Source organism: Ixodes scapularis, unplaced genomic scaffold (assembly GCF_016920785.2).
Source record: "Ixodes scapularis isolate PalLabHiFi unplaced genomic scaffold, ASM1692078v2 PGA_scaffold0__279_contigs__length_252992795, whole genome shotgun sequence".
NCBI lineage: Eukaryota > Metazoa > Arthropoda > Arachnida > Ixodida > Ixodidae > Ixodes > Ixodes scapularis.
In genome coordinates, this window is record NW_024609835.1 from 15,344,620 (window position 1) to 15,362,699 (window position 18,080).

The 18,080-nt window shown below is 47.0% G+C and overlaps 1 protein-coding gene across 1 annotated transcript in view; it reads left to right on the top strand.

Moving 5' to 3' along the window:
* The window catches only part of LOC120836177, a 77,950-nt gene that overhangs the window by 21,232 nt on the left and 38,638 nt on the right, over positions 1 to 18,080 (top strand). The window contains exons 6-13 of the mRNA XM_040222056.3: positions 867 to 993; positions 4,004 to 4,086; positions 6,045 to 6,128; positions 6,741 to 6,841; positions 6,927 to 8,199; positions 12,202 to 12,350; positions 13,913 to 14,027; positions 16,085 to 17,323. Of these exons, the coding sequence (XP_040077990.1) occupies positions 867 to 993; positions 4,004 to 4,086; positions 6,045 to 6,128; positions 6,741 to 6,841; positions 6,927 to 8,199; positions 12,202 to 12,350; positions 13,913 to 14,027; positions 16,085 to 17,323 (3,171 nt within the window). The remainder of the gene's footprint in view (positions 1 to 866; positions 994 to 4,003; positions 4,087 to 6,044; positions 6,129 to 6,740; positions 6,842 to 6,926; positions 8,200 to 12,201; positions 12,351 to 13,912; positions 14,028 to 16,084; positions 17,324 to 18,080) is intronic.

The window sequence follows — 18,080 nt, forward strand, 5'->3', positions numbered from 1 at the left end:
GTTTTATTTGTTTACACTTCATAGTTATTTTTTTTTAATTATTTTCAGTCATTCGATGCTAAAGAAAAAGTAGAGGTTCTAGCTCTTTAAACGCGTTTTTCTCAATTCCAATCTTTTGCATTAATTTCGCTTAATAAATCTATCGTTTCAGTATGAAACAATTGCGAGACTTAATTTTGCGGCTTATAGACCGAAATTTTAAGAAGCCGGTTACTATGAACTTAGATTTTGCATTTTCATGTTCCTTTATTATGAAAAATTGTAATTTCCTAAACTTACTAAATGTTAAAAAAAAAAAAAGTCATAATTGTTTTTCACTTGGAAAATGCATATTTTCTGAAAGTTCTTTTCATAGCAACCAGCAGCAGGTATTCCAACATGCAATCCATCTGAAAAATATGTTGTTATCAACACCATTTCTCTATGATAGATTCATAGATTCATTGAGCAGATTCCATGCAAAGCTATGCTTTACTTCGTTCTGGGGATATAGTACCTCATAAAATTGGTTCAGAGGGCTGAAACTGTGCATGCCGTTCTTCTATATGGCTACAAATACCACCTGCAAATATCACGCCGATTGAGTGAGCGGTTTAAAAGTTGACACTCCCAGGTAGTGTCCCCCCTTGAACCTTGCCGGGCTTACCAGCATTGCAAACATCATGAACGCGAACCCGAACAAGGTTCGAAGAATGCCAAAACCTTTCGAATTCGAATCTCGGAAGGTTTGCGACGTCTCTCATCACATTGTTCTCAAAATGCTACGCACTTGCAGCTGCCTATTTTCGAGAGGAACAAAGGCACAAGGTAACGCCTTTCATTGAGAACCGATTTATTTGCGAGAATCGCCCGTCTCCTGAATGCAGGGAGAAGTTTACCCAGGTGGGCAAGAAACTGAGGGATGGAGAGTTTGGTGGCTGCTTCGTTCCGGGTGCCAGGGCCCAGGACCCGGTCACCATCTACGCCGCACGTCCGGGCTCACGGCTCTGGGAGGTACACCCTGTTTATACTCCGGCGCATTATGAGAATAACGGGAGGGGCAAAACAAAAACACAACAATATTTTGCAAAAAAAAAAAGCGTGACTTGGGTTTTTTGGTGTTTGGATCTTCAAATTTTATTTATAAAAATAATAACTATGTGTTGTAATTGCAAAATTAGTCAAATATGCCTTTAAACAATTCTCGGCGATCCAGAAAGGCATAAATTTGAGCTATTTTAGTGTGTGCAGTCCTTCCAATGGTGATGTCGGCCGCCGTCACATTTATTTTAAGAAGTAGGTCTAGCCGTCTCCTTTAATTTGTAAAATTAAATTATTTTTTTTCCTCACTCCACAGGCTTGTCCGTACTCAGCTATGCTAGTATTCTGCTGCGTTTTTCCTTTTGTACACTGCCTCAGGATTGCTGGTTGGGGTTATGGTACACCATAGCAGGGGATCCCTATACTCTGTCTCACTAATACCGCACAGTACAGCCAAAGCTACAGAGGAGAGAATGTATGCCAACCTGCTCAAAAAGAGGGAAAGGAGGAACGGCCAGAGAAGGGCTAGAATTTCCCAGTTCCTCTTTTCCCTCCTCTTGAACAGGTGGGGGTACACTCTCTCCCCTGCAACTTTGGCTGTACTGCACAGTTTTAGTGAGACGGAGTATAACAAACAAGTCGCCGAGGAAGCCGCTGGGTAAAGCGGCTCAACTCTGCAATTACCATCAGTGCCAGAAGTGGAGGCACGATTGCAGCAGGGACCTTGCGTTGGTCAGAAGCGGTGATCACAGATTTCAATTTCAACGGGCAGTGCGACTCAAAGGAGAATGTCTCTATTTGTTCCTTTTCCCTTCGGATATTTTTATGCCTAGCATGCCTAGCATGTTCCCTTGGTCCCCAAGTTATAAAAGACAACTTAAAGCCTTAGGGAAGGTCATCTGATATTACCATAGTTTGTCCTCGAGCGCGGGCCTGTGTAGACACCGAGGTGGAGAATGGCATACGAAGCACCTTTTTAATTGCAAGGAAGGAACTGAAAGCAAATTACAATCTGAATTGTTCAAAGCTTTCTTTTTTCTTTTTTTTTTTGTAGTTAGACCAAATTTATTATCATTGAAAATTTTTATTTGAACAATTGTACCTAATTCTTTTCAAAGAGCAGGGCTGTGTGGCTGTCATGCCTCTGACTGCCTAAAAAGGCGAATAAATCTTTTCTGCGATTTATGGACAAGATAAAAATGAGAAACAGTTGTGTTTCCCCCGTACCAAGAAACTGTAAATATAGCGAGCACGGAACAGAGGTATAAATAAGATGGTACAAACAAGTGTAATATATTTTTTGCTCGTATATTATAACTGCAATGTTTAGTAGCTTTCGATCATTTGGACTGCTTCGTCGCGCCGCATGCATTTGTTGAGAATTACACCAAAACATTTGACAATTTATAGCGTTTCTAAATGGCATGAGTTCATAGTGAGAGTGTGATTATTGTAGTGTTTATTCCCTTTGACCAGAATGTAAAAAATTTTCTTTTATTGCAGTTTACAACTAATTGCTAATATATTGAGACCCATTCACACATCTTTGTTTTTATAGATAGATTGCCCATGGTTTAAACTTTAGAAAAGTTGTCCCGAAAAGAAAAAAAAAATGTGCTTTCACCTATTTTGTTGTCAGTGACTACCAAGTCGTTGATAGTGAGCGCACAACGGCCCTGGATCTTGGTGCCTTGCCGTGAAATGTTTCGCAACCAGGCATCCTGAAGGTTTTCATTGGATGGCACCTCGTGATATCGGAGATTTGGGTTTCTTGGCACACCAGATTTGCAACACGGCAGGCTGCAATTGTTAGGCATTGCGTGCCCCGTAATTCCCGTGAAAACCCAGCAACTCTAAAAAACTACTCTATAAAATGACTGAAAAATCAGTCTGCAGAAGGGTGGAAGGTTGGGCCACTTGGTAGTGATTCGTGGTGAAGATTAAAGCGCATCATAAATGAGGACAGCCGGGAAAATACATGCACCACAGACTAGCGCTTACTCACAACAAATCAATTTGTTTATTCTTTTTTTTTTAAGTGAGTTGTGCAGGGTCTGTATTGGGGGGAGTGTTCTTTTTCTGTGTTTTCTTTATCTACTAAGTAACAATAAATCGATCAGTTGTGAGCTAGTGCTTGTGTGTGGTGTGTGTTTCTTCCCTGTTGTCCTCATTTTAGAGCGCAGCTCTTAGGCGCCCGTTTCCGGCTTGAGCGGCGTCGCCGTCGGCTTCGGCGTAACTGCGCGGTGCATTATGAGTAAATTTCCCCGCTAAATTTAGCGGAAAAATTTTCCCGCTAAATCTAGCAGAAAAATTTCTCTGGGGGGTCACGTGACCTGGGGGGTCACGTGCCACCCCCACCCGTGGTCACGTAACCCCCCCCCCCCCCTCGAGGTCACTCACGTGACCCCCCTACGTGGACCCCCTCCCCCGAGGTCACATGACCCCACCGAGGTCACGTGACCTCAAGGGGGGGGGGGGTCACGTGACCCCCCCCCCCCCTTCCCGAGCCCCCTTGAGACATGTGACCCCCAGTACCCTTCCCTCCTCCTCCTCAAGAACTGCGCTCTAATTCGGCGTTACAGGGAGTTGTAAACAGCTTTCACTTTTTTTGTGAGCTTTAATGTTCATCCAAAATCAGGCTACTCACACGAGCGCAGATAAACGCAGCAAAAAGTGCTCAAAACGCCTTGACTTTGGCCGCATTCAACACTTTCAACACGACTTTGGCTTTCGCGGTTTTCACTGTCCATCACGGCAGACAGAACTTTTCCCCCTCACGAACACTCTTTTGTTCACAAGGAAGACTGGCAGGTCACTCCTAGGGCAACAGGAGAGGGGATCGAGGGACCATGGCACTGTAGTAATGGCTTACAACGTCCTTCTCTAAAAAAAAATAAAAAAATAAGAAAAATGTTTGATTGTTTAGGTGTTATTTTTCTTTTTTTTCTCGGGAGGGTACATTTTTCGCATGCTTGCATTTCAGGCTGATCTGCGAGGAAGTGTTTTGAAGACCCATCAGTTCAAAGAGGCCCTGGCTGTTGCACCTACTCCTTTGGTCACTGACAGGTTAGTCTGACAGGAGAGGGTGATAAGAGGGGCCAAGTGCGGCAAATTGTAGGCACTGACACCAGTGGTCCCATTATATTGACAGCATTTTCGAGGATGAACTACGGTAAATACGTTCATTTTTGTCACGTTGTTATGGACAACTCACATTATGCATGCTTTTTCTGGAAGAATGGAGGTGTCCATATTAGCGAGACATCACTCTAAAAGGGAACCACAGAGAAACGTAAAACCAAAGCAGATGAAATGTTTGGCGTGTTTGTTTCTTTGCAATGTTCTGAAGTCGTCAGTTTCCTCTCAACTTTTTTCTTTTTTGTATCTAGTGTGTGATGCCAGTGTTTTCTTCTGAAATAAACCTAGAATAATTAGGTATCATCCTTAGTATATTTTCCTTTCTTAAATTATTGCCAGCAATATGGGCCCACTGCAACCACTAATGGCTATTGCTATGCCTCACTGTTTCAAGGTGACCAAAAAGCATGGGAAGATGGCAGACCTTTCCCTCTAGATTTGTTGTACACATTTTACGGTCTGTACGGCAGTGTCCGGCAGTGTGATGACGATTTCAATGATTTGGGATAATTGTGAGGGCATGGACGGAATCTGAAAACCAAACCTCTACATTCTCCTTTTATTTAGCTGTGCAGGACCTTGACCTAGTGGTGCCCCCAGTCACAAGGTAGTAATTAAGCGTATAGTCTGTGACAGGTTAAGAGTGATGTGAAAGCTCCTCCCACCTCTTTGCACTTAGCAGAGAGAATGCTGGAGAGGAGGTCGCCTCCTCTCCACCATTTGCTCTGCTGAAGTGGTAAGGGGTGGGAGCCTTCCTTGAACTCTTAACCTGTCACCGACCATAGTTTGGTCTCTCGGTCCTGGGGGTGGCTCGTACTGTGCTTTTGAAACCCGACAATCGCAGCCCGATTTCAGCTTTAACCTTTTCCCTACCATGGACGACCTGAGTTCGTCCCACACTGTTTGTACCGCTCCTCCCGAAGACGAGCTGGGCTCGTCCATGTTGATTAGGGTTCCAATGCGCTACCATGGACGAACGGGCTAGTCCACGTGTTTATAGCTAGCTTTGCCGTGGATAGATGGCGCTCCGAGGAAAATAAAAACATGGTAACTTTCTGAATTTGGTGGAAAATTATTCCAATGCAGGCAACAAGGGATTTCAAAATGACGGCAACATCTTCTGGTCGCTGCATTCGTAGTGACGATCTGGCATCAAAATTGGGGCAAAAACGAAGATATTGTGACGTCTCTTCAGATTCGGAAGACGAGGAAATGAATCTTTCATCGGACAGCAAGAGCGATGCAACTGAGTTATTGGATTTTAGCTCAGACGACTTCTATTTCGATGAGGACATCGTGTCGGCATGTTGGCATTGGACTAGAATCAACGTAAAAAATCCCCCTCCTGCCCCTCCACGTTTTCCGTTCACTTTGCGTGCAAGGTAAGGTGAACTGTCTGCAGTACTGCTACACCCGGCCTGAACGTCCATGTGGAAGGTGATGTGAACTGTCTGCAGTAATGTAGTGAAGCCGAACTTAGTCTCCTTTTCTTTTGCAGTGTGTTCAAAGATCTCTCCTATAATAAATTTTTGTTATTTGTTTTTGGCCTTGTATTGCATATTAAATTTATGGGGCACATAAAAAGAATCAGTATTTTCAAACCGTTTTTTTTTTTTTTTTTTAATTTTTGCGGTAGGCAAAGGGTTAAAGCAAGAATAGAAGTTGTAAGCAGCAAGATCCTATAACAGGCAAGGATGGCCACAAAAACATGAAGGACAGACGGTGTAGGTGGTGATTTTGACACTGACTCGCAGCACTCTTTCTTCTAAACCAAATTTTTTTTTAAATATGCAAAACTAATCAAAGATTTTTTTACCTCTTCAAAATCTATCGGATCAAGCGGGGCCTGTTTTCTCACATCTTTCATTTGGAACCGTGTCCTCCAGGTCGGACAACAATGCAGTGGAAAATGTGGCACCAGGAAACGGACAGGGCACGGCATTCTGCAAGCTGCTGACTGTGTGGGCAAGGTAGGCTGCAGTTGTCATCAGATTTGTTTGATCTGTTCTCGACGGTAGGTCAGTACTATAGTCTGTTGCATGTTAAAAAAAGCGGGGCAGGTTCCTCCTTCGAAGTTCTTCACTCTTTCTGCTTTAGCAGAGCAGGAGAGAAGGTGAGTGGAAAGGTGGAAACCAGCAATGATGGCAAGCAGAGAGCTTTGTGGGAGGGGACTGCCCGGCCTTTCTTAATCTGCTACACATCATAGTACTGACAGACCAGCACTGGTAGCGGCCTGCAAGTACTGGTAACCGCCCTCCACTACTGGTACCTCACTGTCAGCAGGTTGGTGATACCGGTACTGGTATGACCTGCCAGTACTGTGCCTCAATACTGGAAGGCCAGAGGTTCCAGTACCAAGCTACTAGCAATTTTACCTCGCTCTTGTTAGATCAAGGATCCCAGCACTTGTACCAGCCAACCAGCAGTGGTACACGAGTACTTGTACGTCAGAGGAGAAGCTGGCAAGGTGCTGTGTGTCCATGTCCATCATTTCACTGTTCACATGCATTGTGCTAGACCTTGAAGTTTGTTTCCTGTGAGTCTTATTGATTGAGTCGCGTGACACTTGGTTATGCACGCAGCGGGGAAAGCATGCCGTTCCTGATGAGTTGGAGTGCGAGGGGCCTGTATGTGATCGACCCTCATCGAGCCAAGGTCATGTTATGGAATGACCAATTAAAAGGTGAGGACAAAAGGTTCCTGCTACGTACGGCAAAAGTTTGCACTTTGGAACTGGTTATCCGCATCGCCGTTTTCTCTCTCCGCAGACGTCAAAGATGCACGGTGCATCCGAAACACCATCTACCTCCAGCTTTTCAATGGTGAATTCCGGTCGTGTGCTCTCCTCACTCCGGAACAGGTCGTCCCGTGTCTGATGCATCATGGTCGGACAGCCCTGTGTGCACAATTTCTCCTCCAGAACAGTTGTTGCCTGAGCAGTGCTGTCTTCCAGTCAACCATTCCACCGACCCTCGTCTTCGAACTTTTGGACAAGCTCGACGAACTCGGAGAGGCTTCCGTGGCAGAGGCCGTTTCAAAAGCATTAAGCGACGCCTGCGGCTTCGATGCCACCGCAAGGCCCCCATCTATTCCGGGATTTGCCGAGCCAAAGCCGAAGCCAGACCGTCCAAATTTAGAGCCGTCCCCGACCATCCGCAACCACAGAAACGGCCCCAATGTCACGAGGGACCGCGATGCGCTCTCATCGCCACGCCACGTCCGGTGCCACTCGACGGAGCCGGCCATAGCCAAGGCAAAGACTCCGAGCCCGAAGCCGATCCGGAGGATTCCGAGACGCGGAAGCGATCCACTTCCCCCGGCATCTCTGAGCCGCACGGCTTCGACCGAGAAGTGCATCCCAAAGCCGAAGCCAATCAAGGCTTGCAGTCCGACGACATCTAGTTCCGCCCTTTCGAGAGTTGCAAGCGTGCCCGAATCTCGCAGCTCGTCTCCGGCCTCGACCGTAGCTGCAGCCGGGCCGCAGAGGAGCCGAAGCCGTAGCCTTGAAGCACATAGGCGCAACCCAGAATCTCACTTGGCCGAACGGCCAAGCCAGCTCTCTAACCTCGGTCGCGCCGCAGACTCAATTTCTCCCGTGCCGAGCTTAGTTGGCATCGGAGTCGGAAGCAGGGGCTTAGTCCATAGGTTACAAAATAACAACAATAATAACAATAAAACGGTTGACAGTCAGAGTCACTCCGTCGAGGACGCAAGTCCAGCAGACTCCGACGGTGCTCCGGAGCCTGGCTGCTCTGCTTCGGAGCACGGAAACAACAACAACAACAGGCGAGCTCTTGGCAGCGCGCTCCGAACGCTACCGGTGATACCAGCATCTCCATTGGAGTCGCCAATGAGTCCCTTGGATCGGGTGGATCCGGAAGTGCTCGCGAGCATGTATGCAGAGCAGGACATGGGCTATGAGAGCATCTACCAGTACCTGAACCTCTACACGTCCAGCATGGCATCCGGAGCGTTCAACATGCGGGGTGCGGAACTGGCACAGCTCGGGAACGTTGCGGACCTCGGCAAGCTTCGGGAGACGTGAGTGGAAGGGTTTTCGTGCACGTCCGTTCCCAACTTTGTTTCTTGACGGTCGGGTTGTCGAAGTGGGGCACCGGTGACTCTCTTAACCGGAGCCGTAAAATAACCATAATATTTTCCAGTCTATTAGTCTCACCATCGTACCGTAATATCCAGAATCATCGCCCACTTCCCTGCCACCTGAAATTCATAAAAAAAGTGGGGTGGACCATGTCCCAGTGGATAAGCACAAAAAGGAAAAAAAAAGCTTTCAGCCTTTCCACTCTGGTGAAGAAGGAAGACCAGCGAAGCTGTACTATGGTGGGAATGAAGTATCGGCTGGCCGCAAGTCGGCAAGCCAAAGTGGAAAGGCTAAAAAGGTTGTCGCCATTTATGAGCAACAGCGTCATCCAGACTACTGGTAAGCCGGTTGTCTGGTTGCCGCCGTCACTCATAGATGGAGGTAGCTGTCCGAAGTGTTGTGTCGACATTTATTTGCTGGCAGACACGATCCTGGGGAAACTAGCCCTTAAAGGGGCACTGACACCCCAAAGGTCCTATTTTTTTTTATTGTTTAAAACGACACAAATTGTAGTCATAGGCACGCAAAAAAATACCGCATCACAAAATAAATTGCCCCACTCGCGGGCGCGCCTTTTTATTTTTGGCATTTTTCACTCCCGCTTTTGACCGCCTCGCTTCTTTTGATTTGCGACGTCAATTATCATGAAATTTTTAAGCTTTGTAGACGTCATTTCTGTAACATTTAATAACGGCAATCGTAAAACATGTGTTTTAACGCAATTGCGAATGCACTACGGCCCTTCTTTTTGATATACCAAAAATAGGAGTCCATTGTGATGTCGCCTCCTGGATTTTTATCCTCCCTCAGAAAACATGGCTGATCGGTGAGTCGGGGTATCTGACGAAGTGGTCTTTTTTAGGTGCCCAACGACCTCTCAGACTTCGAAAAGAAATAGTGAGACGGTCAAAACAATTGGGTTTTTCGGTGTCTGTGTATCGTTGTTTTGGTTGTGACTCCGCTGGGGCAGCCTTTCACGCAGAAGCGGCGAGACGTCAAGCGTCGTCTGTTCTCAGCGATGGACAGACGGCACAGCACGCACGAAGGTAACCGGTTTTTCCTGGTACGCCGGCACCCTTCTCTCCCGCTCCTCACGTCCTCGCTTCGGGTCGCAGCGGCAACGGCGGAAAACGCTTACACACACGCACATTCGGAGCGGAGGCATGAAAGAAAGTCGACTCGCAGGGCCACTCAATATTTGACGTCACTACAGTAGCGCGGATCGCTTGGGAACTTCAAATTCGGCATTTGGAAATTGTTTTTCTACTTCACAAGTACCGAATTCCCAAGTTTCAAATTTTGAGGGTAATGTCGAGGCAAAATTTTCAATCGTTTCGGATAATTAAAAAAAAAAGTGATTTTGACGTGTCAGTGCCTCTTTAACAGCTTCGCTGTCGAAAAAAGCTAAAAAACGCCCATTTTTTTGTACGTATTTAGCGCGGTTGCAGAAGAGATACATCAAACTTGAATTAGTTTCATTGTTTCATGCAAGAAATGCTCATGAAAGAATGTTTTACTATTGCAAAGTTTGTGGCTTGCATACGCGCAATGAACACCAGCGATCGGCATACAGTGCGGGTGTGTGTTTCGTGAAAGCGTGTTTCTAACTTTTTTCTTCATTTGTTAATAAAAAAAAAAAAAGAGTGAACAAGAAAATAGAAAAAACAATTAGGCACAACGAGAGAGCGAGCAAGCGGGCGAAATGAGTGATGCTGGGGAAGTAGAGAAGCCGGCGATTGCATTGGCAAATAATTTGGCTTCGTGCCAAATTATTTGCCATGCTGTCAACACGAGTTGAGGCGGCGTTGCTGCATGGCGTGGACGGCACCATTAACGCGGAGCTCGAAATGGGACGCTTTACAAATGTCTGCGTGCGACGTTCCAGTAAATCTTTATTTACCCGTTGGCTTCGTCTCAAACATTGTACAACCTTACCAACCGCGGTCGCGACGTTCCGGGAGAAGGAGCGGGTTCGCGGTGGACCTTAATTTGGTGGAGAAAGACATTGACCATACATCTTCAACCTTGCACTCCGCGGTTACATTCCAGAATGTGGTGCATTCGCTGACCTCATGATCCCTGAATGGGTTACGGCTCGTGTTATCTTTCCAACTTCTTTTTTTGTCCGATCAAATATTTTTGGTGTCTCCATGGTTTTCCTTTTGCAGGCATGTACTCCAACTTCAGGGTCGCAGAAATCGGGTAGGAAATGCGTAAACAAACTTAAGTGTCTTGCCCTTTTTCGTTTCACTTTGTCACGGACGCCCTCCAGCCCTAAGGTCCGCGGCAGCGTCATTCGGGTAGGATGAATGTTCGCAGATCGCGGAGTTTGCATTTCGGTATTTGTATAGGTGGGCAATCACTCTGTGCTTTTTGGAAATCATGATTGGTTCAAAAGTGGGGTCAGCAATGACTCGGGGATGGGCGACGACTCGGGATGTTACAGTAGGTTTCAAAAGTTGGTACTTTATAAGTTGCATATGGTAACGGCGTGCTGCGATGGGTGGAGCACAGTCTCTCCAGCCACAGTCCGTGCTGCCGCACTTCAGGCCGTTTTTGAACCACCTGAACAGCAGGCCGTCGACGGGTGTTCTGCCACGTCTCCCTTGTCGTAAATGTCGATGCAGCCCACATCTTGCGCATTTATTGTCCGTAATTTCATTTTAAAAATGGCATGACCCTTTCATCGTGAACTGTCGCAAGCAGTCATGAAGTGGCCGGTCACACTCGAGTGCAAATGTCTGAACCAGCCTTTAGTCAGTTTCATTATCGGCGACTAGATTATAGATGCTTAATCATAATAACGATATGAGACAGTTTCTCCATGGTTATGGGAGAAATACCGCAGGCTAATATGCCAGTGTGGTAAGAGATAGCAGGTCTGAAGTGCTTGCAGCTTTGCATTCTCCCCTTCCTAGCACAGGGTGCTACTGTCTAGCCATCTGGAATGTCGTCAATTATTATGTGACATGTTGCAACCCTAACAAAAAAATGGCATTTTGCAATTGTTGTCTTTTTTTTTTGCGTTATATTTAAAATAGCAGTGTATGCCTTTTGCAACTTGTTTACTGTCGCAATGCTAGTTTTCAAAATTTTGGTTTTCATCACTCCGGTTTTAGGCACACTCTGTTTATATGATTATGTTGAGTTTGGTGGCCGTCTGTGGTGGAAACCTTCATCGGATTGCTCTCGTACTTGCAGATGGATGTTCTCATAGCAGCTTATTCTTGCCCTTTTCAGTTTCACTCGCAATGTGGAAAAGAAACCGGAGTGCAAAAAAAGAATCCACCTGCCTGCTTTTTTTTTTTTCTGAACCAGTATGTTTCTGTGGGCTTGTTTCCGAGTCTAGAGTGTGACCAAAAGTTGTTGCGAAAACATGATAACGGGACCAGATGTCTTTACAAAAGACAGTTTGTTGTTTTAGAGGAATTAAACCCCACCCCTCGCTCTGAAGTCTCATGGTCTATTCTACGGAGGAGGAGCAACTTGGATTAATGTCGTCACAGCTGCTATGTACTTGTGTTGCTGCAAAACATCGGGAGGTACCACGTGATGTCGCATGATCCCATGGTCACCGTACATTATGGGATAACATAATTACCATACGGATCATGGTGCCATAAAGCTATAGTTACGTGATCACATGACCACTATAGGTATCACATGATCCCCCAGAGTTATGTGATCATATTACCACTATATAGTTGTCACGCAATCACATAACAGCCATGAATATCGCAAAACGCCACCGGTTCGTCGTTTCACATGGCTTCATGATATCGTGGAGTTGCATGACGGGACCTCGCTTGGCTCCACAACATGACGCGGCAACGTCACATGGCGTGCCGAAGACTACGCACGATCACCGCATGCTAAATTTAGCGGGAAAAGCATTCTGCGCATCTCTGATTCGATTTTCCCGCTTACTTTTCGACCCTCAGCCTGTGTTCAAAGATCTCCAATGGCAAGGACGCCATCTTGAAAAACATCCGAGGCCTGGAATCCAAGCTGAAGTATGTCTCCGTCGACCAGGCCGCCGACGTGCTCGACCTGGCATCGCCTCTGTCGACCGTTCCCGAGCACGGTCCGGGTACGTGCTAGGCACCGCTGCCTCGTATGTTCGACGATCGTGCTTTTGGTATCAATTGCTTTGCTAGTCATTAGTGCCTGCTAGAGGCAGTAAATGATTACGCTTCAGAGGGACAACACTCGAGCCCCTTTGACGCCTAAACGTTTAAAGTGACGCGTCCTTTCACCTTGTCGATCCCCCGAGCCTGAACTATTTTACCCCGAAAGAAAAATTGAGACTCGGTGGTCGTAAAGTGTAGTTCATCGTTAAACCGTCTGCGGAAAACGGCTGAAAGTGCTGAATCTTGAACTCTGCGAGTAGTTTCAGAATCTCGGTCTGCACCCGTTTGGGGTGAACGGCTTCGAGAAACGGCAAAAGTCCGTACAACTCTTTCGTCTCTTCTGTTCGCAGAACTGTCGCAATCCTTATCCGAGGCTCCATTGCAGAAACTTTCGAGTCATCTTCAAGGTCCTCCTCTCCACTAAAATCTCCTTCGCCGTCGCTCAAATCTGCAGCGTATTTTCCGTAAAAACCAACTGGAGAAAACGCCGTCTTGGTGTTGCGTGAATGTGTGCGCAAAATTCCGTTTGTCTAGATGGAAAAGAAAGTTTAAAAAAAAAATTGTTTCTTACTGTATCCTGGGTACCATAAAACTCTAATGTTGATGATTCCTTCATTTCCTTGAAGTGCTGTTTTGTATTCAGTTTTTTTCCCACCGTTTTCTCATTTGAGTCACCTGTGCAACGATCCACTACTAGGCTACAAGCACGGGCTTCTTGCTCAAGGACACTCCTCGAATGCATGAGCTTAAAAGTAGCAGGATTAACTGTCAAAGCTTATAAGCTTGAGCGTCTCGCCTTCACTGATGCATGTCGTAAGTTAAAATATGAACAGGCAGCCAGAAAAAAACACTCAAATGCGAGACTTAATTCTTATAATGCTCCTATCAAAATTGCCGAAATAACAAAAACCGCATAAAAAGTTTTTTTAGTTTTTTTAATAACATTGAGTTTGATTAATCTCTGGGTGAGTTGAACGACGGGGCAATGACGGTATGCTCTCTTGTTCAATTGGAAGATGTCAACATGTTCTCAGAGCGGTGCCTTTTTCCTTTTTCTTGCTTCATCAGGTATTTCTCCAAAGTAGTCGCATAAACTATTCAAAGCAACAGATGCCGCTGGAAAAATGGCGAGTTTGCAAGCAGCATAGAGTATGAAATCAATATTATAGGATTTCTGGTAGACAAAGCTGCTCTGCAACGTGAACCTCCAGAGCTATTTTTCTGTCCCCTAATATAGCACCCTCCCCCTTCTACTTTGGCCCTTGACCTTTCGGGAGTCAGAAATTTGACCCCCAAGTTCCAATGAGTTTGAGACCCCTGCTATAACTGTACAACTGGTAGGCGCATCGCAGCACACTTCGTCAGCCCCTCACTGGCCTCTAAACAGTGAATAGAACATTAAGTCTACAGTCTCAAACTAGGTTTTTCTCGACAACGAGATAAACAAATGACGAAAACTAAACTGGTGACTAAACCAAAACCTTTTGGTTTTGTTTTTTTTTGTGTTTTTTTCTTGAAACAGCTGATACAAGTTCAAAACCCTCGGGTACAAACGCCACTGTGACTCCCAAGGACGAATTCTGGTCATTTCTCCCTGTGCTCAACACAAACCTCATAGAAGCAACGGAAAAAGCGAGGTAAGCAATTTTTTACGAGCCTCGCGCGGTTTACACGTAAACTGCCGCTATGTCGAGCGTGCCGTTACAGCAGTGGTTGGGGCTGTAATGTTGAGTTTGTGTTTGTATCCAGGCTGTTTGTTAAAGGGATACTGAACTGAAATTTGAATTTCGCAAAATAAAGGCTACGGAAGCGTTGAACGTGACACTACGAACTCCAAACCATCACTCGTACATCAATATCTCAAACGGACGGCCGTATTTTTGGAAAAGAAGGGCGCGATCAAGCGAAGACTTTTTCCTAACGATCCTCCTGGAACAGTTGAGAATGAGTGGAACTGGTCTCACTTCTCTCCTCCTCACTTCGGTTCACCAGCTCGAGGGGACGAAGTAAAGAGGAGAGGGAATGAGAATCATTACGTGCTATGTTTCGTCAGCCTTTCCAGGCGTGTTCGGTTGTGCACTTATTTTCTAAAAATACGACCATCTGTTAGAGATATCACTGTATGAGTGTTGTTTTAGGGTTTTGTAGCATCCCGCCTATCTTTCCAGCCTTGTTTTGTTTTGTGAGCTCCAAATTTCGGTTCAGTATCCCTTTAAACATGTTTGAGCTGAAGATCCCTGGTTTAGAGTTAGAAGCCGCGTTACGCTTGTGGAGGTGAGTGGTCCAACGTGAAAGTCATTCCCTAGGAGTTTCGGCGATTGTTGGCATTTAATTTAGCATTTACGAATTTACCTCCCTCTGGCAAGGAATGGATCAAAGTTATTATGAGAAACTCTTGTAATGAAAGAGTTGCTTTGTCGCAAGCCCTAACCCACAATGACTCCCGAAAGAGTGGCGTCGTCGTTTCAGCCAGATTCTACTATTTCGACAGTGCGTCCTTGGTGGGTACGCCGACGACACGAGTGACGACATGACCCGGATCACTAGATCACTCTTCCAAGCGTCGTTGTGGGCAGGACTTGATGCACTACTTTTGTGAAATTTTTTTAAATCTGGCGATAAATAGCGAACTTTGATTGATTACTAATATTTCAAAAACCGTTACCGTTTTGAAAATTCTTTAAATTGGTTCAGCCTCTAATAATGATTACTGTTAACACTGCAATTCCAACATGGCATCTAAAACCAACGATTATAATGTCCATTTACAAGTTTTAGTTAATTAGTCGACTTAGCACGACAATCATTTCCTCGTCTAACGTCCGCCTCCTTCTTACGGCGAAGGCTGTTGGGGCTCTTCACACCACCCGAAATGACATCCGTTGTCGTCGTGGTAGTTGTTAATGTTGTTGACATTTTAATTGGCATAATAGGGCACACGACGTCCGTCACAATGTTGTCAACTGCTGCTAAAAAGATTGCCTGCGGCTCTCGGGAATCGAACCCGGGTCCACCGCCTGCAAAGTGGACGCGTTGCCACGGAGCTACGCCGCAGCATCGGCGATCTGCTTTATTATACAGTTTTTGCGGAACGAACACGAGTACGAGTCTCGAGCGATGCCAGCTAGGTGGCCACGGTTGCCGCGACGTCGCAGTAAAACATTCTTCTTCATTCTTAATTAATTTCAAAATTAATCGGAGTTAATCGTCGAAATTAACAGCACTGACTACTTAACGCGAGCCGCTGCCCGACACCAAAAGACACGTCGGTGGCGACGCCGACGTGTCCTGCCGTTCGTCACAGAGATATCTGCAGAGGTGCATGCTCTTGAGAACGAAGCCAATTGAGCCAACGACTTTGCCGCGGCTGTACCAGGACTGCTCTTTCTTTTTTTTTTATATGCATCATTCTTTTGGCAGGGTTTTGAAGTAAATCTGGTAATATATTATGAGCGACTATTTCTCAAAGACCGTAGATTTCACCTCTGCACATACTACGGCGAAACCTTGTATGCAAATTGGCGTGTGGGGGGGCCACCTTATAGATGGCGCCATTGTGTTCTCTGGTTGCAAAAGGTCACAGGCGAGCGTGGCGCACTCGATTACGCTGTAATGAAAACGTGCAAATACACTTTTACCGCCACAACCATGCTTCCGGGCACCGTGCAATTCTTTTTTAACCCTTCGCTTCCAGCCTGTGCGTGAGCGACCCCAACGTGTTCTACGACGAGACCAAACTCTCCAAAGTGCTCGAGAACTGGGTGGAGGTCCTCCACTCCAGCCAGCTCCAAGTCGTGTCGCACGTCGCTTCCATCGACGCCTCCGAGCTTCCGTCTGCTCCCCGCGACGCCCCGGAGAGGTCCCCGGGTGCCTCACCCTCCTCCCCTACAGAGCGGCGACTCCGTTTGCTCAAATCCGTCTTCGTCTGCGACCCCTTCCGCCTCCCGCCCGACGTCAAGTTCAAGGCGCGCGAGCTCGCCATGCTCTGCCTGCAGACGGCGGTCCTGGGTGACGTGCAGAGGGTGGCGTCCAAGATGGCCGACCTGGAGAACCAGGAGAAGTCGCCGTCATCTGCTCTCGACGGGACGACGGACTCGAAGCTCTCGCAGCGGGGGAGCTCGATTTCGCCAGGCAGCGAGGACGCCTCGACACGCTGTGACCTCAGCCTCTCCATGCGGTCCTCGACGTCGGAGAAGCACGGCGGCTTCCACCTGTCGGACATGCAGACGATCGACTCGGCGAGTGAGTCTGCCATGTTCCAGAGCATGTCGTCGTCATACGGCGCCCACTCCATCAACCTGGACCTGCGGTTGGACGACGGACCCGCCGAGATTTTGCCCAAGAGGCAGGCCGCTCTCATCCAGAACGACGAAGCTAGAAGCAATGGAGCCGGCGAACCGGAAGAACCCAACCACGACAAACGACTCGTCGAGAGTGTGGATGGGTGGGAGAAAGCAATCGTGCCGAAGGAACGTGAGCTCGCAGATCGCGACAACTCCGAATCTACGAGCGTCAACGGCTGCGCGGACCACGACGAGTTGTTAAGGGCATGCCTCGCGGACGCCGCGAGCCAGGGAGCGGAGCTGTCCCCTAGTCAGGCCTCGCAGAGTGAGGTGACTTCAATGTCCTGGATGCCGATGGTTCTCCAGACGCCGCGGAAGAAGGAGGCACCAAGGTGCAATCCTTCCGACACGAAGGTGGCACTTTTCATTCGTTGCTACTTCCACCTCCTGGAGGTCGACGTGGCCTGGGATGCGGTCCGGATGTCCGAAGATCCGTGCTTCGAATCGTGGAGCGCGCTGGCGTCCGGCTGCTGCCTGCAGGCGCGGAGGAGGCTGCTCTGGGAGAGCGGGAACCAGGACTGGATCTGGGTGCTGCAGCAAGTCGAGAAGGCCGGGGCCCAGTTGGGGCCCTTGATTGGCTACCTCGCACTGTGAGTACGGCAAAGGCCTTACGTTTTTACGTAAAAGTGACAAAAAATAGAGGACTCGGAAGTAAGGATGGTCGCACGGAGTACTACCGACAACCGAGTTTTATTTGGGAAGCATGAACATATATACACACTTGATTATACCTTACGCGAAATAAATCTGAATTCCTTACCTTACATAATGAGTGACGACACACTGCTGCACCCGTCCTCCTCCCATACACCGATTTTAAATGCTTTAAAAATTTCTCTCTCTGTTTTGTTTTTATACTTGTCCAAAATCTATGATTCAACTAGTACAAGATCACACGGGCACCTGTTGCACTGGACGACATAGTTCTTCGAAGGGGAACTATGCCGTCCAGTACATAATGTTACATTACATAATGTTCATGCTCTTGCATCCTTTCATTAATGCATTTATGTGTCGTAGGCTACCGAGGTGGCGCATTCTACATATTTGTCTGCATGTTGTTGTTTTTCGTGTACGTGCTCTCCTCGTGCATGCTCTTGTTTACTCTTGGGCATAAGCTAGGTACTAGGTTCAATGATGCTGGGAATACCCTGGCAATGCCAAAGTGGCCAGCAATCTTATCGAGGTCATGCGGCAATCTGTGAACATGGGTAATACCACCACTTTCTGTTGTTTCTTTGGGAGAACATTCGATTTGTCTCTTTTTCATTTTGACACGAGGCTTTCAGCAATCTCTACCAGATTGCTTTCCGGATACCCCGCTTTTCTTGTGTGGCCGATTTGATT